This window comes from Ammodytes marinus (genome assembly GCF_949987685.1).
Source record: "Ammodytes marinus genome assembly, chromosome: 5".
NCBI classification, from domain to species: domain Eukaryota; kingdom Metazoa; phylum Chordata; class Actinopteri; order Uranoscopiformes; family Ammodytidae; genus Ammodytes; species Ammodytes marinus.
This window is the reverse complement of record NC_137234.1, coordinates 19,256,029-19,279,495: the sequence shown is the minus strand read 5'-3', so window position 1 is coordinate 19,279,495 and position 23,467 is coordinate 19,256,029. Positions and strand designations below refer to the sequence as shown.

At 40.9% G+C, this 23,467-nt stretch overlaps 1 protein-coding gene across 1 annotated transcript in view; it reads left to right on the top strand.

The window, feature by feature from the left end:
- The first annotated feature begins 217 nt into the window (after positions 1-217).
- mrpl23 (mitochondrial ribosomal protein L23) overlaps positions 218-23,467 on the top strand; it is a 51,987-nt gene continuing 28,737 nt past the window's right edge. Inside the window, exons 1-3 of the mRNA XM_080028016.1 lie at positions 218-326; positions 952-1,074; positions 18,524-18,606. Of these exons, the coding sequence (XP_079884142.1) occupies positions 307-326; positions 952-1,074; positions 18,524-18,606 (226 nt within the window). The 5' untranslated portion in view covers positions 218-306. The remainder of the gene's footprint in view (positions 327-951; positions 1,075-18,523; positions 18,607-23,467) is intronic.

Genomic DNA, 23,467 nt, shown 5'->3' with positions numbered 1-23,467 from the left:
TGGTGCATTACTGGCATATGAATTTATTTATTGAGTCATTAATTTATTATTTTCTTTCTTTCTTTTTATTTATGTCAGTTTCAGTCCTCCATACACAAGAGAAAGCAACAGAATATCGATGTGTCAGTCAAGGCACACAATGTGCAAAAGTCCTCTCCAAGGCAAGGACACGGACAAAACACAGTGCGCATGCGCGATGAGATTGCCCCCGGAAGCACATCCATGCACGTGTAGCATTATTTGACAACCTTGAAAGGACTACAAAACAACAAACTTGCAGCTTATGCCTCACCACAATCAGCAGTAATGCCAGTTACCAGACTACTGTGAGTGTCAACCTCTTTATATCTTCATTTATAAACTTTAATACGCGAAAGGACACCTCGGCCAGAGAATGCATTTGTGTTGGTCTGCTTCAGTTTGTTTGTTAAACCACCAAACCCAGCTAACGTTAGCACGCCTAAAGCCGTCCACCTTCTATGTTTTTCTGAATGTATCTATTTGCTCACGCTTCTATGTATTGTTTACATTGTTTGTGCATTTTGGTCAGTCATTTAAGTGCCCACTCTGCATCTTCAATGGTGTTCCTCAACAATAAGGTAGTCATCATTAGCCGGCTATGCTACAAACAAACCCTGATAACCTGCAGTAGACTACAGTAACTACAATCGTTACTGACGTCTGATTAAGGCACAGAGTTGAGTTAGGATGGAAGCAAGCCACAAACAGTGATCTCATCATGTGGGCTTTTTTTAATTGTAGAGTTTCTACTTGCTTTGGCTTTGATGAACTTTTGACAGTAACCAGCTCTAGCAAATGAAAACGGAAATTGCACCACACAATTCTACGTGATTTCTTGTGCAGCTTTGCTATCTTCTCAGTTGTAGGTGTGATTGTAAGAAATACTCCAGAATGATGCCATGTATCATACTAGTCTGCCTGTCCTCTCAGATACCCTCTCTACCAGCTGGGCAACCCTCAGTTGAGGATCTTCAGACCCAACTGGTTCCTGACCCTGGTGAGGCCAGGAAAACAGCAGCCTCCTGACACTGCGCAGTTTCGCATTCCAATGGAGTAAGTCTTTACTTACTGATCCTTTCTATTATTGTGTAGAAATGAATTAAAGGGAATGCAAATGCGCAGTTCTCTACAGTTAGGTAATCACAAATTAACAGCTGGTTCCTGTTTAGAAGGGATTTTAGGCAACAGTTAGCCTGGAAATCCAGACCCTGATATCTTGAACGATAGAGGGTATGGCCACGATCATTAGTAATTTCCAACTCAAGGGGCGGCTCATACTCGTGCATTTCAAATGCCACTGCACGCAGTTGGATAGCACTACAACCAATCAGAGCGATGCACAAGGCGACGTAAGCCCCTTTCGTTTAGCGAACAGCTGTTAAACTGTTAAATTAAACGTTTGCCGTTGTCGGTCGGCAAAATAGAACATTCCACTTACTTGCTAATGAAAGATTTGAGTGCCGTCTTCCAAATCGTTAAGGGTCGAGGCCAAAGCAGTCTCAAACTCACACAACATATCTGCAGCCATATTTGATGTTTACTATCACGGCTTCGACGTCGCATGCACGTCACTGTCGTCATCCGGTTACGTCCTCCCCAGAGCACCATATAAAGGGCTCTGGCGCGCCCATATTAGATAGAACCAATTGAAACCACCAGCCAGATTTCTGGCTTTCTTGATAAAGCTTCAACGGAGCGTGTCCAGACCAACACGCGCAGAAAATTTTATTTTGTCAGCGCTTAGTGGCAGGTCTGGGAATGCCAGGCTAGGCAACAGTACCAATACCACCAAAAACTGTTACTGTTGTCAATGCTTGATATCAAATATATTGTTTTGAGAAAGTTTATAGGTGACCGCTTAATGTCCTATTTTTTCTGTTAACTAATGCTTTTTTATGCAATTAAATTTTGTTTTAAATGTAATCTTCATTTGACTGACTACTCAATCATGCACCACTAATGATAACAGTAGAGCCACTCCGGCAGCATTAAGCCTTTGTGACAGTGAGGGAGAATTGTTTCTTAGGCAAGGCAAGGCAAGGCAAGTTTATTTATATAGCACAATTCAAACACAAGGCCACTCAAAGTGCTTTACAGGGGCAAGATTAAAATACATAAAACACATTATAAGACATTTAAAAGCGAATGAAAATAAGTAAAACATTTAAATAAAATAAAAAGTACAGGTTAAAATGGAAACAGAAAAGTCTTCAGACTCGATTTAAAAGAACTGAGGGTTGCAGCAGACCTCAAGGTTTCTGGGAGTTTGTTCCAGATATTTGGTGCATAAAAACTAAAAGCTGCTTCTCCTCGTTTAGTCCTAACTCTTGGGACTGTAAGTAAACCTGTCCCAGATGACCTAAGGGCTCTGGATGGTTCATAACGTATCAGCAGATCAGTAATGTATTTTGGCGCTAAACCATTTAGTGCTTTATAAACCAACATCAGTATTTTGAAATCAATTCTTTGAATGACAGGAAGCCAGTGTAAAGACCTCAGGACTGGGGTAATGTGATCCACTTTTTTGGTCCTAGTGAGGACTCGAGCAGCAGCGTTCTGAATTAGCTGAAGCTGTCTGATAGATTTCTTTGGAAGGCCAGCAAGGACACTGTTACAGTAGTCAAGTCTACTAAAGATAAATGCATGGACAAGTTTTTCTAAATCTTGCTGAGACATAAGTCCTTTAATTCTTGATATGTTTTTAAGGTGGTAGTATGCTGACTTATTAATTGATTTAATGTGTTTCTTGAAATTCAAGTCGGAGTCTATGACAACACCAAGATTTCTGGCTTGGTGTGTGGTTTCTAGCATAACAGACGTAAACTGTGCGCTGACTTTTAATTGTTCATCTTTGGCACCAAAGACAATTACTTCAGTTTTGTCGCTGTTCAATTGAAGGAAATTTTGGCACATCCAATCATTGATTTGTTCAATGCACTTACTCAGTGCTTGTATCGGACTGTAGTCTCCTGGTGATATGGTTATGTAAATTTGTGTCGTCTGCATAATTATGGTAGCATAATTTGTTCTTATTCATAATCTGAGCTAGTGGGAGCATGTAGATGTTAAACAGAAGAGGCCCAAGAATGGAACCTTGGGGGACCCCGCATTCAATATGTGTCCGCTCAGATGTGAAATTGCCTATTGACACATAGTTGTCTCTGTCCTTTAAGTAGGATTCAAACCAGTTTAGCACAGTTCCAGAGAGTCCAACCCAGTTTGCTAGTCGATCTAGTAATATGCTGTGGTCAACTGTGTCAAAAGCGGCACTGAGATCCAGTAAAACTAAAACAGAACTTTTGCCACTGTCTGTGTTTAAGTGGATGTCATTGAGGACCTTAACCCATTGATGACGGCTGCTGCGCGATGCCACATTGGCTCTCTTGCCTGACTTTATCTAATTTTCATGGTTCAAATACACATGAGGTGGGTTTTGTTGATTTTTTTAAGACTACGTGACCACCCAAAAGTTGTGTGGTTTGCCGAAAATCATGTCAATCAAAAAAATAAAAAATAATAAAATAAAACAAAATAATCAAAAAAATACGCCAGCTATGTCGGCGACAGAACAGTTAGTGGCGTTTGGTGCGCAGAATCAAGGTCTACTATAGACTACTGACGAAAATCACACAACACATTGCATCTATTTATTAACAATATTTAATAATTTTCTAATTCATCTAATTTTGACGATTTTTAGAAATATTTGTTGGTTTCTAAGCGCTAAGGGAGCATGTTTAAATAAAACCTGTGAACCTTAACTTTTAAATGTATTTTATTTCATGTTTCTATGTGCTACACAGGCTTAGATATTAAGGTTTTGGTAGACTTGACAATTCGTACTATTTTTTCAGAAAACCCTCAGGCATTAAGGACATGCATCCTATATTGCCATAGTCATCAATGGGTTAACCAGAGCAGTCTCAGTGCTGTGGTGTTGTCGAAATCCTGACTGGAAAACATCAAAGCAGTTGTATATTGCTAAGTAGTTATTTAGCTGTTGATAAACAGCTTTTTCAATGATTTTGCTTAAAAATGGTAGGTTAGATATGGGCCTATAATTGTTCATGAGCGATGTATCTTATTGTTCTTTTTTAGGAGTGGCTTGATGACTGCTGTTTTCAGGGCCTGTGGGAATACACCTGTCCGAAGGGACATGTTGACAATTTGTAGAACATCTGAGGCCATACAGCTAAAAACTGTTTTAAAGAAGCCTGTGGGAAGAATGTCAAGGCAAGAGGAGGAGGAGTTCAGGTGTTGTATAATCAGGGTTTAACATAACTTTTTTTTCCTACTGGCCCGCCGGGCCAGTGGATCCGAGTTTTACTGGCCCCTTGTATATTTTCACTGGCCCTGCACACACTTTTTTTTTCTTCATAATTTAGTGTCAATAATTATAATACCTGTATTAGAAAAATAAAGAAAGATAACCAGATCTAAAGGGAATATCTATACTGTAACAGTATATATATTCCCTTTAGATTTGGTTATTTTTCTTATAGTTAATTATATGAAATGTTGATATTGCTCATACACATAATATAAAAACCAGGCAAACATATTGAATTAGAAGCCTACAACTGAAAGTATGTTGAAAGAGTCGGCCAGTATTTTAAAGTCCAGTAGTTTGATGGTTGTTTGTATTCTTGAATTTGGGCAGTTTAATGAATAGTTCACCTGCAGAAGTCATGTTCAAACATAAAAAAATAAATAAGATATGAAGGTCTGATCATTCTTTGTGGTGTGGTAGGCTGTTTTTATTACTTTCTCTATATGCATTAGGGATGTGAATGTGTCGACCGAATGACCGGTTTTCCACTTGCGCTCAAGTTGACTTTAAAAATAGAATAGAAATCCGAAAATCAGTGGGTTATGCCGTTTTTTTAAATGGGAGATTTCACCGTGTATGTGAGTTCACGTCTGGTCGTGAGCGCGCTGCAGGAGTGTCACTTCTCCATGAAGTGTCAGCTTCACATAAGAGTCCGGTGTGGGACCATTTTTTCAAACTATTGATAAAAAACAATGCAGTGCAAAATATGCAGCATAAGTTAAACGCTCGTCTAAGACTATGACGTTAAATCACCTTAGAAACACACAATGCCTTCGTCCGATCACAGCAGCGTTTCACCGTGTGATCTCGGCAGCGAGTGAACCGCTGCGCAGATGAACTGTGGTTTGTGGCTAAAATAATAACCGGGGATATTCTCCCCGTTAGCGATTTCAATGGGAAAGACTTCCGCGATCTGATTGAATGTCTCGAGCCTGAAAACACAGTGCCAAACTGCGCGACTATAGGAACTGTACAGTGAGCGGAGTCCCTCCGTTCGTTTCTGTCTACAACCGACACAATCACCGGAGACGCATTCACAGCGTTTAAATAACGCCTCTCATTTGTATTACCATTGGAGCTTGGATGCAAATACTGTAACATTACGGCGGCAGATAAAGGAAAAGCGCAGTTATCATTTTCTGCACACCTCTGCTGTGGGAAGAAAGGGGGCAAAGCAAGTCGACTCGCAGGCGGACGGTGGGCAGCTCTGCCAACGGAGCGAGAGTGCACCCGCTTGTTGCTCTGCCTGTCAAAACGCCCACGCATCGGTTGTCCACTGGCCTTTCATTAAAAAATATATTTTATATTAGGTTTATTATATTGAGTCTTAAATAAACACTGCTTTCATTCCGACTCTCAACGCGCATTTCAATGAACCATGATGCAGTCTACAATAATATACTGAACTGTGATTGGCCAGTCACTGGCCCGGGCGGGACAGTGACTGGCCAATCAACTTGCCCTGCATATGATTTTACTGGCCCCGGGCCATCGGGCTATACGTTATGTCGAACCCTGATAATGTCCTCCAGGTTTTTGTGGTTTATCAGATAAAATTGTGTCATTGCATTCGGATTGATTTTAAGTGGGCATAGCGATGACACATATGTTGAACTTTGTATTGATGCAGTGACAGCTTGTCTAATTTTGTGAATTTTCTCAGTAAAGAAGGAGGCAAATTCATTGCAGGCCCTCGTGGAGAGATGTTCAGACGCTACTGACACAGGAGGGTTTGTTAATCGGTCGACAGTAGCAAACAGGGCACGTGCATTGTTGTTGTTTTTGGTGATGATGTCAGAAAAGAAAGACTGCCTTGCACTTTTCATCTCTGAGTTAAAAGTGCGAAGTTTCTCTTTGAAGATGTCATAATGAACCTGGAGATTTGTTTTTCGCCACCTGCGTTCCGCTTTACGGCACTCTCTTTTTTCTATTCTGACCTGCGGGGCATTTCTCCAGGGAGATCTTTTCTTACCAGAGACAACCTTCATATTAGTGGGCGCAATAGCATCTATAACACTTGTAATTTTGCCATTAAAGTTATCTAAAAGCTCATTAACTGAGTTACAGGGGAGGGGTGGTATTAAAGAAAATGCTTGAATAAATGTTTCACTGGTATTTTCTATAATATACCGTTTTTTGTTGTGTGCACAGACATTTTAGTGCTGCTTACCGCATGTTTCTATTGCATAGAGGTGGAGTGTATACACTGTGTGAAGTGCACAATGTATGCATGCATTTTATGTGATGTGGACTAGGGATTTCCATATTGAATTTGTTTCTGACCGATGTTCATTAACCTTGCCTCAATTAGCCCTTAGGCATTTTCACATTAGAGACCTCCACATGTAGACTAATGTTATGTTATAATTCACTTTTATATGAAGGGTGAAAAGAGGGAGAAAAGGCGATGTTTTATTTGACATATTGCATGTCACAATTTTTAATTTTTTCATTTAACTTTTATTTATCCTCGAGAGACCAATTGAGGGGTGACCCTCATTTTCAATGGTGTCGAGTTACAATGTATTATTATGACATAATGTATTATGTCGACAATGTATTATTATTCATATTGCTGTTGCTAACGTTCCACCTCTCCTTCCACATTTTATGTGATCCGATCACCCTCTCTCCTGACAGGGCTCCGCTGCTACCGCCACGACTGTCAGACAACATATTTTTATTTTTTTAAATTCACAATCAGTGTGTGTGTGTATGTTTGTGAGAGAGAGAGATACAGTGTGTGTAAGTAATATAACGTTCATATGTGTATTTAGGCCTGGCACGATAAGCAATAAATCAATTAATTGCACAATTAAATTAAAATTAAAATTAGTGATAATTTTGTCTGGAGTCGGACAGTTTGGGCTGTAAATATACCTGTACAACCATTTCCTTAGATTATTATGCCATATTCAGTTAGGAAGATTTTATAACATAATGCTGCATGTTTGTTACATACAAACTGCACTAATAATATGTTGATATTGAAATAGGTCAAGCTTAAATCTAATTATTAGATTGTCTTGCTGATGCTTAATCCCATTTGATTTCAAGGCCACCAGCTTCTATGCACTTTGTTATTTGTTTTCAATATACAGTTTTTTAAAAGCCTGGAAATCCAGACCCATATCTAGAATGATAAAGGGTCTGGCCACGATTAATTGTAATTCCCAACTCAAGGGGCCGCTACTACTCGTGCATTCACTGCACACAATTGGATAGCACTACAACCAATCAGAGCAATGAACAAGGTGACATCTTGGTGTAATTTTTGAGGAAGGGATGTCCCTAGAACGGCATATGAATCAGCTGGTCAAGAACTGCAATTTTCACTTGCGCAACATCTCCAAGCTCAGACACATGGTCTCGAGCCACGAGCTTGAGATGATTGTCCACACTTTTGTGTCCTCACGATTGGACTACTGTAACAGCCTTCTAACATGCCTTAGTAAAAAAGGCTTGGCTCGTTTACAAGTTGTCCAAAACTCGGTGGCGAGGCTCCTGACCCGCACCCACAGGAGAGCCCATATTTCTCCTATTTTGAAAGCTTTACATTGGCTCCCTGTCGCATACAGAGTAAACTTTAAAATCCTGGTGCTGACGTTCAGGGCTCTTCACGGTCAGGCTCCTGATTACATTAAAGCGGCTACGAGTAACATTTAAATATCTTTTAAACAGCCTCATGTTTCCTCTGATAATCATAAATTACCTTTAACAGCAAACGAGACCATCAGTGCAAAGAAAGACGTTTTTATATAGTTTTTATTACTGCTTTTGGTCTGGTCGCACACCCAGTCCGATTTTCGGTTCGCTCGTGCAGGCTCTATGGTCACATATCCGTATTGGTCGCAGATTTCAGTGTGGAGCAGCAACGCGATTTGAGAAGCCTATCCCTCCAGGTGAGGGAAGGGGAGCGGGAGCCTTGTTTGAGACAGTTATTTGTCGTCATAATGACTGATAACGGGGCTGAACCATCAAAGGAAAAAAAGAGAATGCAATGAAGAAAAGTTAAAAGGGAGAGTGATAGGCGGGCGGGAGGGCGTTGCCAAGCAACGTGTATACAATTTCACGAGAGCAAAACTAGACTGCAGTGTTTACTCCTAAATGAATGAGCGGTTGGTACTAACACAAAGTTTGCTTTGCTTCACCATCATCAGATAACCATTATCTGAAATAGTCATTATTTACAACAACATAAACACATTACCTCATCGTGATCCATACTAACTGCCGTCTCTCGTTCATTCGCTTTCTGTGAGGACATGGACTCTTTCAGCTCCGTGAGAGAGAGTAGTTAGGTGACGCTGCTGCTCAACTCATTGCAATCAGGTGCGTGTGGCAGTGACTGGCATTAGTTCATGCAGTGTCAAAACCACTCTCACGGAGCCGAAAAGAGTCCTCACACTTTCAACACACGGACATGCACTATATTGCTCCCTTCTCAGTTCACACTCACGCGTCTGACACGCGCTAGAAAACAGCTTTGCGACAGCGGGCGTCGTAAAAATACTACCGCTTTTGTCCAAAGGGGACGCCAACGTGCCATGTTACTCGTAGTGGCTTTAAGGGCCTGATCCAGCCTTATGCCTCCAACAGGAGCCTGAGGTCCTCCACGCAGAACCTCCTGATGGTTCCTCGCACTCGTTTTAAAACCAGAGGAGACAGATCTTTCAAGGCTGTTGCTCCTCGTCTGTGGAATGACCTGCCCCAGTCCCTGCGCATTCTGGACTCTGGATATTTTTAAGAGTCAGCTTAAGACGCACTTGTTCAGACAGGCCTTCTAGATCCATGTCTATGTACTCTGTATTATATTGTATAGTATTATATTGTACGTTCTTAGGAAACTCTTCTTTGTAACAGACTCTGTATATGTGTCGTTTTATTGTATTTTATTGTGTTTTTTAATGTGAAGCGCTTTCTGACCCTGGTCTGCGAGAGGCGCTATATAAATAAACTTTACTTACTTACATATTTAGCCCCGTTCGTAGTGAACAGCGGGATTAACTGTTAAATTAAACTTTTGCCGTGGTCGGCTGGCAAAACAGAACATTCCTCTTACTTGCTGTGCATGCGGCTTCGACGCCGCATGCACAGCACTGTCGTCATCCGGTTAGGTCCGCCCCTTAAGCACGCCTGAGCACCATACATAGGGCTCTGGCCTGCCCATATCAGAAGGAACCAATTGAAACGTAGCTCAGGATTTCTAGACATATTTAATGAGCTTCAATGGAGAGTGCCCAGACCAACAGGTGCAGCAAATTTAATTTGCCAGCGCCTAGCAGCAAATCTGGATTACTCATCTTAATAGCACCATTTTAGGAGCAGCACCCAATACTTTGAGCAGGTTGGATGAGAATGGTCACGGGGATCTGAATCTGGACCTTTAGGATGAATAATAGCATCCCAGTGACTATACCAAACTGTATAGCAGGATTTACTGTGTTTCTCAAGAATAAAAGCTTATGTAAATGTTAAAATCAGTTATTTTACTTGGCATAAATGTTATTTTTGGTTGCTACACTTGTTGGACCGTAGTAGTAGTTTAATGCTTTTCAGACATATTATATAATGTACATATGTTTCTCATTTTAGGCTGAAATGATTTGTTTTTACTGGCACTGTAGCAGACTTGTTGGACCAGTATTATGCAGTAGGAGCATCATGGCCACCAGGTGGCATGAGAACCTCAAGAACAAGAAACTGAACATCAGTCAGTACAGACAGTTCCTACCACCTTTTGGCTGTCTTTAATGAGCTCTGTTGCAATGATGACTTGCAAAAGGCTGAGATGGACACGGGGGTGGGAGGTGAGGTCAAGTGCTTTTGTTTGGCGCTGCAGAGGAGATATGGGCCATGTTTCAGACAGCCAGATGTAAACAATTAAGACACCTAGAGGAGCCAATATTAATACAGAAAATGTGAGCAAAATGTTCTTGATCATTCTGCAAAACTCATGTCCAATGGAGTATACCATACCTAACACCACATTGCTATTTCCTATTCTTGCACATGAAGACTCTATGAAGTCTGAATACTGTATTTATTGCTGTATACTTTTAGGAATATATGAATGTATGTGTTTTGTTTCTGAAGACTAGTCAATTCAGTAGGTTTGGACATAATTACATCTTCTGTCAGAAAACGCAACAGGAGGTGCTTCCCAGTCAGCACTTAGTAGTGATGAGCTGATTTTGACTACCTTCGCGAGCCAAGGTCACTGAGGTTAGCAGTTCTCCTCAGGCGATGAGAGAGCCAGAGCCCACACTGGGGAGAAAAATTGAAGTTTGAGGCAGATCATCTATGTGTCTCTGGTGGGGTTTAGACCATAATCTGTTCATCCAGGTGCCTGGCCTCCCACTCTGATTCTTTCCTCTTCTCTGCCAAACTCCTAGGGTGCTTATGTAATTGTGTGTGTGTGTGTGTGTGTGTGTGTGTGTGTGTGTGTGTGTGTGTGTGTGTGTGTGTGTGTGTGTGTGTGTGTGTGTGTGTGTGTGTGTGTGTGTGTGTGTGTGTGTGTGTGTGTGTGTGTGTGTGTGTGTGTCTTTCTTTGTGCACGCTTGACAGTGTGGCTGCAGTTTGTAAGAATGGAGTGTGTCTTTGTGTACATTTGAACAAAAGTGGGTAAGTGCAGGGTGCGTGTGTGTTTATAAGGGTGTGTACGTTTTTTTTTAAACTTGGAGTCTTTGATGCCTGGGAGAGGTGCATGACTGATTGATATGCCGCTGGGGCCTCAGTTTGTGCTTGAAACAGTGTTATTAAAAAAAAAACTCTTCAAAACCACAATGTAGTAAATGGACACACATGGCCAGACAGAGACAAAAAAATATCACTCCCACTTTGTGCTTATCGATGAGCCATAATCATTACGGCAGCGAAAGCTGTTGCAGTTATGACTCTCGAGGGTAGGCGGTGTTAGCGTGAGTAAGTTATAGTGCCGAGCAGCTGCTAATGAGAAGTATAAATGTTGGCTTTCTCAGAGTGATAACACAAGGTGACCTTTATCTCAATGACACCTGGGAGCTACATATCCAAGGTTGCCTGATCTTGTTCTCCTCTATCCTCCTACTCTGTCCCATCGTGGCTGTTTATTGTGCTTTTCTTAAATGCTTTGCAACGTGTCCAAAACCAATCCCTCTTTGGCACTTGTTGTTTGAGACACCTGGCTTGTGTTCTCTCGTAATTCTCTTTCTACCTGCTGGAGGGAAGTATTTGTTTGTCACTTTGATTGTCCTCAAACCTTTTGTGCTAAGTTAGTATTTCCTCTCTGCTCTAGAAGGAACATCATCAAGTTTCTAGGTTTTCACACCCACACACACCTCTTGTGCCTCACCTGGCTTGGCTAAAGGCCAGCGCTGACACACACACAAAGAAGAGAACACAAATGCTGAACTTTGTTTGCCGGCTTCTTCACAGTCATATTTCATGCTACTACTATACTGTTTAATAACCATGAAACCAGACCATGCTGCGGTTTCAGTGTAACCAGACATGAGCAAACTGACCCTGCTCCACAGCAGCTCACATTGTCTGTCCTGTCTGTCCACTGTTTGGTGCCTGGCACTCATGTACAAGTTCAGGCAATCCCTCTGTTTCTGTTTTCCCGTTCCACTTCATAAACGTGTGGCACCTGTGGAAAACTGGGTTACTTTTCATGCTAATTAACCTTAGGTTTTGTCATAGGATGTAATTCAGTGAGCCAGCAGAGGAGTGTAACTAACGGTTGAGTATTTACTGACCTGTCTCTCTATAAGGAGTTTAGCGACTCCTGGTGAACTGTTCTTTGATCTTTTTCTGTTCTATTTTCAGACCAAACCCTGAACAATATATCTAATCCTTCACAAGCTGCTCTTATACTTTCAACATCTCAACTGTCTCCTCACTCCCCCAAGTCTCAGGTTCCTCAATGGCTTTCCCTCTAAACAAAGTCTGCCATTATGATCTTGATACTTAGTGTTGAGCAACTTCTGTGCATGCATTGTCTGTTTAGATGGGAGGGTTAAAGTAGTGAGTGTGTGTATCTCGACTCAAAACCTGACAATGGGGTAGACTGACAATGAGGAGCGGCTTTCTTTTGCCTTTCATCCTACGCAGAAAGCAACTCTCCTGTTTCATTCTCACCACTAAGCCGCTCTGACACAATTTACTTTGATGTTGTGTATGTGTGTGTGAGTGTGAGTGTGAGTATATGGATTGTTCGGTGTACCTTGGATGTTTAACCTATAGTGTGTTAATTAAGGTAACTGACTCATAAAAAAAAATCTGATATGATTATTAGAACATTGACATGTCAGAGGGACAATTCAGTTGTCAGTTATTGAGGAGTATTTCTATTATTTTGTGTAGATTAAAGTTCCCCTTCATTTTAGTCAGTGATGGTAAATGTTATAAATGTAGGGGAGAACGGGGTAATATGTCACACGGGTAGGTTGTCACAATCGTTATATCTCAGAACCAGAAGGTACTGTCTGTTAAATTTTGGTATGTAAATATCCACAACTGGGATCAGAGGTCAGTCTTCCTTGGAGTTAGACTGCTGAATTTGAGGTGAGAGGACTGTTGCTGTTTTTCATGTCAAATTGAAAATATTTAGCTCCTCAGTATTTTTCTTCTATGCTTTTACACAGTGGGTTTGTAACAAAACACTCGTTACCCTAAAAAAGTGTGAAGTGTGAGCTATAGTTTAGATTGTTTTTAGCAAGCTACTTAGTTGTCAGATGGTAGTTGGCCTTGATGCTAGCAAGAAATTCCAGTTGGGGTGGTCGTCACATTTTGTGGGGGGTTGGTTGTCACATGTTATCCAAAGGGTGCAGCCAGGAAAGGAACCCAATAACAAAAGAAAATGTCAAGCTGTATCCTCACTGACACCCCAGAGAAGGATAGTTTGTGTTTGGTTTGTATGGAAACGTTCTCCAGGAGATGTCTTGTATGTGCAACCAGTGGGCACACAAGCTTTAGTTAGTTAGAGTGAGCAGACCCTACATTTGCCATCACTGTAACTCAGATAGTGAATGTGTGTATCCTAGTTGAGTAGGCTATTATTGTTAGACCTATTTGTTTTGTTCTTTATGTTGTCCCTTAGTGTGTGACAACCGACCCCTTGATGGGGTTGGTTGTCACAATGTGTTAGAGTGTCTTTGATGGTAAAATTCTTCTTTATTACAATAAGTTAGAAAAAGTGAGGGGTTCACATTTCAAGCCAACACCTTAAGCTTCAATTTAATGTAGGAAGGACTATTGAAAGATGTTTAGGTGATGAGCAATTCTCACTAGAGTAAAAAGTTTGCCTACTTACCCCGGTCTCCCCTACACTATTTGCTATGCATTTTTCCTCATCATATTTTTCATGTTTAGGCTACCAATACACTACCATTTTGCTGTATTAGCGGTGCAATTGAGACCTCTGTAAACAAATGAACATCCATCTCCGCTTTGATTAGCAGTCAGCATATTTTGGTTATGTTTTGTGGGCATAAGACAACTTGCACACTGGAAAAAGAGGCCCTGGAAAAAGCATTGAGGTTCCTCCAAATTGCAGCAAGTGCCTGTTGCCTGCAACTCTGCATCACCTCTATGTGTGGCTGCATGCTCTTCTTTTCCATTCCATCCTCTTGCAACACTTAAAGTTGATAGACTGACCCAAAATGGCACCAATAAACAAGGAGCCACATTAAAAACTTTCTAGTGGTTTGCCAAGTCAGGTTGCTAAAACAAGCAACCTTTCCAAGGAGGATTCATGCTTACCACAAAAAAGCATGCTGGTCTCTGAATCATCCCCATACAAAGTAATGTTCATCTCAAAACAGGGAGGACATGACAACAGCAACACCCCCATTCTTTGGATCAAATGTTGTTGTAGCGATTACAAATTTGCAAGGACCGTGGCACGACATTCAGTTTATACAGTTGAGTACACACCATTTTTGAAACATGACTCACCAAGATGACCACTACTCATACCCAAAGATGGAAGTGACCTTCCAGATAAACAGATTTGTTTTTGCATAACATTTATTCTCCGGCCCACTTTTCGCCACTACTCCAACTGTTGTTTACCTGATCAAGAGTTTACATCTTTATGTTCTCCCACTCTGTGAAAATAGGGCATTATGGTTCAAATTTAAGATAAGTACTACTAAGATTTGACAATGACAATTGATATACCTCTTTTCTCTTATTTTAAACATGTTACCAATCAATTATTTTAAACATGTTATCAATCAAAATTCAGATGAGGATGCTGCCATATATATTGCCAACTCATCTGCATACAAAGCTATTTTATTTATCTTATTAATTTCTTTTTTAAAGGATCTATTCCATTATAATCTGTGCCCAGTAAATTCTACTGGCCATGAGTTGATCTGTTGAGTGAAAGTAATGCATGGAGCGTCACATACTCTATAAGCATTCTGATAGTATTTCAATGATTCATCTGTAATTGTTTTCCTGAATTCAAGCTAACTGATTAAACTCATGTTTACAACTCTACATGAGCATTATCATCCACCCTGTGCGACAAGCTGGTATTAAACCAAGGATGTTTGTGTCTTGTGGTACGTGTCTTGGACTACTAGGACACCCAATTTAAAAAAAAATTAATCTTTAGCAGAGGGTTTTTACCATCTACAGACACTATTATGCCGAACCCCAGTTCTGCTTGAAGTGTTTCAGTCAGTATTTGTGTTAATGTACACAGAGGCGCCATCTCACCTGGCAAATATTTTTTTAGCACCAACACATTAGTAGACAAGTGGCATGCATTAGTCTCTGTACTTATCTATATCTTTATTTTAAAAGACTGTTAAAAGCTTCCTCTACCCAGGAACATTCCAACTTTGCCCTTTTGCCCACTATCTCTGATATGCTTTCGGGGCACAGGTGTAAATTGACTGCCTCAAACCACTGAAACTGATACTTACAATCTCCCTGGCTCAGTGTCAGTTAGCCCAAATAGAATGGGAAATATCCATTAGCACATAGATTCATTGCATGGGGGGGTGGGGAAGGGATTACATTTGAGAGCAGCTGACAGAGGTGTGCGTGTATCTGCAGATTGACGAAGATGCTTTGTTGTCACACACAAATCCCTCTCAGCAGGGCAAAACAAAGGCCCAAGTTTACCCCGTGTCTCAATTCATGCCTGCGTCATTTCAGAGACCTGTTTCTTTTAGCACCACTTGATATCAGATTTAGGTCTTATATCTTACTCCCTTCTAAACCTCCCTTTAAACACTGTCACTTTTTAGATTGTTTTCTGACAATGATGCCAGTGTGCCTTAAACCTGCTCAGCAATAAAGGACCATAATTGAACCTAATCCATCTTCTGTGTCATCCGATGCCCTTCTAGGTTTTGTGTTTGGACTTCTTTCATCATCTCAGGCGAGGAATCCTTGCAGCGTGTGTGTTTGCGTATAAATATATACCAGTTGCTGTAGGAACGATGCCTTTAGCCTTTGCAGTTGCTCAAGAGAGGTTTTCATTTTTCCTGTGAGGCAGAAGTGTGAAAGGTTAGCTTGTGGAGTCGGATGGGTGTTTATAGTGGGATGATGATCTGATGCTGCCTGCATCACTGTTGAAGACACCACACCCTTTGTCTAAGTTTAGCCTTGATTATTTACATGCTTAACTTGACATTTTCTTCTCAGCTTTCAGCCCAAGGCTTTTACTCGGACAGAATTCCAGTTTGTTTCTCAAATGGAAGTAATATATTGACTCAGTTCAGAGAAAAATCTATCTAATGTATCCATCAGAAAATTAGTGTTCAGTATCAGTATTTGTGTGTGTAAATGTATAGCTGTATACAGTATGTAGAATTTCTTGTGGTTTTTACAATTTTAAATATAACTGATAATGATACAATTATTTCTCAATGTTTTAATTTTGTGTCATGTATTTTCTTTTCCGCTACAGCTAGAACCTTTCAAATGGCATTGTTGAAGAGTCATAGGCGTGTTGTCCAGGCTAGCAGACATGACTGTAGTTGGGCTTGCTTATTATGTGCTATCTCTGTGTTTGCATTGGCTGGATAATTGAAGTGGTAAAAGCAGTAGGATTTAAATGAAGAAATGTTCTACTCATTAATCAGGATCAGTGTTCCCTCTCTTAATGATCCAGAGGAGAGTTTGAAGTCCCCAAGCTACTTTCCCCTCTTCCAGTTCCCCGCCTCTGCTTTCTAGGAAAATCCGTCTCTCAGCATAATCACTCTCTCTTTCCTCCTCTCTTGATCTCAAGTACCCCCGGTCACTCCGCTCTGCTTCACTGCCCTCTGGAACACACACTGTGAGACGGGGGTTTAGGGGGGGAGGATGAGTGCCAATGGAGCAGAAACATGCATCTGCATGCCACATCTTTGGAAACGCATCTCTTTCCTATTGACGGGGCAAAGGAAGACAAATAGGCCTAAAGTTGCCTTAATACATTTGTTTACCCCTTTGCTTTTTTTCCCCTCGGTGAATAATCACAGAGGGGACTGTACCAGTGGCTCTGAGAAGGAGAGCTTAGGGAATGCTTAGTTCTCTTGTCTCTCAAAGGCAGTTGCCTATAGTTGGTGTTTGGTAGGAAACCCCTTTCAATCTCAACAGTCACCACAACAAACCAACCTGGCTTTCTGTAATGGTGGAATCAAATGTGGAAATAGTTACTAAAATATCGTAAATGTTAGCTTACCTCTTAAGATAAACAAAACCGAGCAGGTCAAATGAAAGTGTTATAGGTGTGCACAAGTGTCCACTTTCCCAGAATATGACGTATTTTGGAGGGAAAGGAAATTGTCTCTACAGCATGGAAACATATATTACGTCACTCTTGGGTACAAAGAGCCTTTGTGTTCACAAAGGGGATTTTTTCATTCAAATGTTTGCCTCACCTATTATTGTTAGAGCAGCTCAAGGTATTGTGCTGTTTGCTCTTACAAAGAGAATATTACATTATCCTGTTCAATCAAAGAAATGTATGAGATGATAGTAGAAGCCATAATCGAGGCCCTAATGTGAGATCACAGCGTCGCTATTAAGCACTTTGTCAGACGCATTTGGGAAGTGGATCTATACCGGGCTAATCCAATTGGCAAGATGGATGAGCAGTTAAAAGCCCTTCTTCCTCTGGTTGGAGTGATCTGTTCCAAATGCTGCCCAGTGGGCTAGCTTTAGCTGGGCTGGGCCACCGGATCAGTTGGTGCCATGCCCGCTTCCTGTGTAGGGTTTCACCGGGAGCGATCAATACATGCAGACAGCTAATTGGATGAACACTGACACTCACATTTCTCTTCTCTCCACTTTATGGTCCAGAGAATAAAAGCTGAATATGGGTTTATAGGGGAGTGTCCTGTGTGTTAAGGTGCGCCCACACCAAACGCGTAGCTTGCGATAGAGGCGTAGAAAATCGACATTTTTACATGGAACCATTGGTTTAGGCTCGTAGAGTCGTTCAGACGATAAAGCGGCGCTTTTCATGCAATTTTACGCTCCTACATGTGTAAAGCCTTATTTATAGCCTACTTCTGCGGCTGTGCTCCTCTGCGTTCTCAGCTGGGTAGCACCGACTTCAAACGTTCGCATGAACCGTCGATAGTAGTTCGCCCGTGTGGTAGGTTGCACACTGGACTTTTGATGTAAATCGGTGAAATCCGTTGATAAACAAATGAGAAACTGGAAGATTTTGAGTGATGATAATGAGGAAGAGCTCCTGTGCTGTGAAAGTCCCGCCTTGCTGCTCTGATGTCCAATGAAATCTCTGCGGCGTCAGTTTGTTTTTCAGTTGGTGAGCGACGCGGCTTTACGGGGCTCTGTGGCCACCGCACAGAATCTCTGCGGCTTTGCGGGGGCTCTGCGCACACATTAATGCATAAGTATACATTGAGCTTTAGATGCGATGGCTATCGCCTGCTACGCGTTTGGTGTGGGCGCACCTTTACAGTAGGTAACAGCAGAGTTAATGGGAATTCAGTGGGGAAATGGGCTATATAATTTATATGTCTGTGTCAATTAAGTCAATGTGGTATTATCTGTTTGACAGTTATATACACATACACACTCTCACTCTCACATTCACACACATTCAGACCACTGTGGAAGGCACTGATGCTGGTTGCCTTGCATAACCCCGGTTCTCTCTGTCTCTCTCTTTCCCCTCCTAATTGTGTGCTTTTCTCATCTCTGTTTGTTGGACAGAATGACAAAGTGTGATGTAAAGAACTACATGGAGAAGATCTACAACGTCCCTGTAGGAGCAGTCCGCACTAGGATACAGTATGGTGAGTGTTTTCACTGCTTACAACATATACAGAAAGCTATTACAAGTACTTGGAGTGGTTGACACAGCTAATTAAATATTTATAGTTCTCAAAGATTTACTGATATTAAAGCTACCCTTACCTTTGTTGCATTTTTACACTTTTTTTTGGATTAGGTTAAAATGGTATTAATAAGGTAATGACACTCTAAAATGCAAGACAGACCCACCAGGAGTAAAAACAAACAATGATATTATTCGGACCGAACGATTTGATTGGCCGACAGACCTGTCTGTTTGCCGTCTGCTTCTGTATTGCGCATTCTCAACTATAGGGTTTGTTTTGATTCCACGGCAGACAGTAGCGAGTAGCGACCATTGTAGAAAAGGCCCCAACGTTCATAAGTTACAGTGTTGTTATTTCTTACAGTGTGTTAATATGTGTTTTGTTCAGTGTGGATAGCTGTCAGTTAAGGCCGTGACGTCAGTCGGCCAGAGAGCCTGTTTAGTAAGTTTCCTTTCTCTTCTCCCTCGGTCAGATGTGTGAGCATGCAAGTTGCCGCAGTAAGCGATCATTCCACATGGAAACGTGTTTATCAGAGTTTAAATGTGAATCACCCGTGTGTGAGTATGTACATGCAGTCCCGATTGCTGTTATAATATACAGGGTTTTTCCTGCATTCAAAAGATTTTGGCGCCCGCCAAAGGAATTTTAGCGCCCGCCAAAGGAAAATCCTCAGCGCCAAAGTGTTTTTTTTTTTTTATATATAGATAAATAAATAAAAATCTACTTAAAACGGCTCCAAATGTGTTTCCATTTCCGCGCCATTCCAGTCATATTACTTGCAATCTCAGTTGTAAAAAAAGAAATCAGGTCGGGGATAATCGTTATTAAACTATCATTGTTCCGCTCGCCGGGGCATGCAGGCTTATAAATGCAGCAAACCCTTTCAGCCGTGAGCTCCGCTCGGCCCCTCCCTCACCTGACAGTTTCGCTAACGGCTAGTCCAGAGAGTAGCTACGAGGGAGATGTTGCGCATTGCCGGGTGTTTTGAAAAACTTCTAGATGACGAGAATAAAGGTAAAACTAATTGTGTTGTCTGAAAACACTTCAGACTCACAACAAACTAAAATAATGTGCAAGATTTGTCACGCGCGGACACGCGAGTAACATGACATACGCGACCGAGAGAGAGAGAGAAAGAAAAGTGATATACGACCTGATCTGCACCTTTAAACATCCCGACCAATTTGTTTATTCACTTTAAGTCGAGTCATAGTGGTCTATGACCAAGCAATCAATGAATAAAAACACAGGAAGTTTAAAGCTCCTTAACTCCTGCCACCACAACTGTCAACACTACAATGCAACTGCCTATCCAGCCAGCTCCATGACATAAATAAATCATGCCCTTACATTTAATGCTAGCAAAAGACGTGCCCTATCAACACCATTTACAACTGGTTATTTTTATTTTGACATATTTTTATTAAATTATTAAAAATATGTTTCACTTATTTAGCCTATTTCTATTCTCCCTGTTTTCAGTTCAATTAGGCCTTTGTTTAAAGTCCAAAGTCATGGTGTTTTTAGAAAAAAACCTTGTTAAAAGTAAAATAAATGCATAATGTTCTTAAATCAATGATTAACTGTCTTTAATAATCGTGATAACACAATGTGATTACTCAAAATAATCATGATTATGATTTTTTCATAATTGAGCAGCCCTACCTTCTTCCATGGTTTAGATCAATTAGAAACAATTAAAGTATTAAACAGTTAGGCCTAGTCATTATTAGTATTTTGACTTCATATCTACAGGTTGTTTATTGTGATTTCATAAGCGTCAGTGAGCTCCATGGTAACGCAGTGATTGACAGGCTGACTGAAATGCTCTTGAGCTGGACAGAAACTCCCCTCTCCCAACCCAACACCCCTCTTAAAATACACAAACCGTTTGCCTTTACTGTCGCGACCCCAAAAAAAGTCGGTCGCGTACTGACCCCCCAAAGGCCCATTCTGAGCCAGGAAAAACCCTGATATAGTTTGCATGTTATTAACGGGTGCGATTCGCGGGTCGCAACAGCTGTTCTAACGATCTCCTCACAAGCGGAGTTTAAGCCTTTGTTCTTTTCCCGCGATCTATATGCGGCTATGCCTGTGAAAGAAGGAAAATAAAGAGCGGATAAAACCCTACTCCTCCTCTCCTAGTCTCATGCTTATAATCTGACGCCTTTGGCCATAAGTGGTGTTCTGGCCGACACCTCTGAAGTGAAACCAGTGATAGAAGCAGATCAGCGCGGTACCGGTACAGCCACCAGTTTCCTCCGCTACAATATAACTCACGTGCGTGCGTGGAGGCAGTAGGTTGTAAGTCTGCTTGTGTAAATAAAGTTTCTTCAACACAAAAATAAAACACCGGGGATGGGAATGAGGGGATGGGCCATTGGAGGGAGGCGGGATGGTATGATAGTGCTGTAATAGGTACTTTAAAGGTACTCCCTGACGATATTTCTTTGTTCACCAGGCCCACCAACAGTTAGAACTTACGGAAGTGTGAGCACTTTGCACTCAGTCACAGGTCCATTCTAGTGTGGGCTTGGCAATATTATATTTATTCAGGTAGTATCCTGTTATATTGCCACAAGTTTAGGATCAGTGCTGATATGTCTAATATCAGAATGGATCCAAGAGGACTCAATTTATTAATAATTTCTTATCACTTGGTGCTTCATCTTCCTAGCAGACAAATGTTTTTTGACAAAAGAAGGAATTACATATTTCAGATTTTTTTAACAGTGGCTACTGACTACTCTACATTGTGTGCACAATTATTAGGCAAGTTGTTTTTTTGAGGATTAATTTTATTATTGAACAACCACAGTGCTCTCGGTCAATCCAAAATGTTAATGAACCTAAACCTGAATGTTTAAGAAAGTAAAAGTGAGGTTTTTTCTTTCTTAAGAGAAAATATATATGTGCACAATTATTAGGCAACTATTAGTATGCAGAATTATTATGCAACTAAATGAAAAAACAAATATTTTCACATCTCACTTGTTTATTTTCACCTGTTAAATTGAGAATAATAAAACAACTCAAAATTTACAAATAAAAATGTCTGACGTGTCAACAAAAAAAAAGTCAGTGACCAATATAGCCACCCTTCTTTTCAATAACTGTCACAAGCCTTCCATTCATAGAGTCTGTCAGTTTCTTGATCTGTTGACGATCAACTTTTTGTGCAGCAGCAACCACAGCCTCACAGACACTGTTCCGAGAGGTGTACTGATTTCCTTCACTGTAAATATCCCGTTTAAGCAGGGCCCACAGGTTCTCAATAGTTCTCAAGTCAGGTGAAGAAGGGGGCCATGTCATTATTTTTTCATCCTTAAGGCCTTTACTGGCTAGCCATGCAGTTGAGTACTTCGATACATGTGATGGATCATTGTCCTGCATAAAAATCATGGTCTTCTTGAAAGATGCAGACTTTTTCCTGTACCACTGCTTGAAGAAAGTGTCTTCTAAAAACTGGCAGTAGGTTTGGGAGTTGATTTTGAGGTCAACCCGAAATGGTCCAACTAGCTTATCTTTAATAATAGCAGCCCATACCAGTACCCCACCTCCACCTTGCTGGCGTCTGAGTCGAAGTGGAGCTCTGTGTCCGTTACTGATTCTGCCACGGGCCAATCCATCTGGTCCATCAAGAGTCACTCTCATCTCATCAGTCCATAAAACCTTTGAAAAATCTGTCTTCAGATATTTTTTGGCCCAGTCTTGACGTTTCAACTTGTGTTTTTTGTTCATTGGTGGTCGGGTTTCAGCCTTCCTTACCTTGGTCCTGCCTCTAAGCACTGAACACCTTGTACTTCTGAGCACTCCAGGTAGGTTGCAGTTCTGGAATATGGCAGCACTGAAGGATAATGGGTTCCTGGTAGCTTCACGTTTGATCCTTCTCAAATCTTTGGCAGTTAATTTGCGTCTCTTGTTTCTTGCGACCTTGTTGGCTATTTGCAACAAAACGTTTGATGGTTCTGTAGTCACGCCCCAATATCTTAGCAATTTCAAGAGTGCTGCATCCCTCTGAAAGACTTTTTAAAAATTTTGACTTTTCAGAGTATTTTAAATCTCTTTTTTGGCCCATTTTGCCTGAGGAATAGAAGTTGCCTAATAATTAAGCACACCTTGATATAGAGTGTTGATCTCCTTAGGCCACACCCTCACTCATTACGCAAATACACATCACCTGGTATGCTTGAATCCAATAAGCACTTAAGTTTATACAGCTTGAAGTTGGAAAATATGCATAAAAATTATGATATGGCCAAAATCCTCACTTGCCTAATAATTGTGCACACAGTGTATAGTAGCATCATGCTTCCGACAGGGTTGATGTTTTTCTTTGGTTTACGTATGTCAAGGGTAAACTGCATTTTGAGTTGGGTCAAATCAGTTCTGATTGTCCTCGGGTCAGTTACAGATCAAGTCCAAAACCTCTAGCTCACCTAACATTTTCTAATAGATCAAAACATTAGTGGGAGTTGATTTGAATAGTTATTTTATAAAACACGTACAATTATTATTCAAATCATACTCTGAGTCCGAAATATCAGGACCCACACAGAAATTGTGAAGAGATTTTTCTTCAGTCCGTTATTATACAATTTTTTTTATCCCTGTAAGCGTTGTAATTTTGTTCTGTCAGGCTTGAATTGTTACCTCCACTCTTTGGGTAGTTGGAATGGCTGGCATTAATATTACCCCTGTAGAGGGTCTGCATCATGATATTGATTTAGCTTTATATTTCTTACCTTGAATAGAATGCATTTTATTTGTGCGCTGAGTAGAAGGAGTGTGTGAGAATACAAATAACGTACAATGC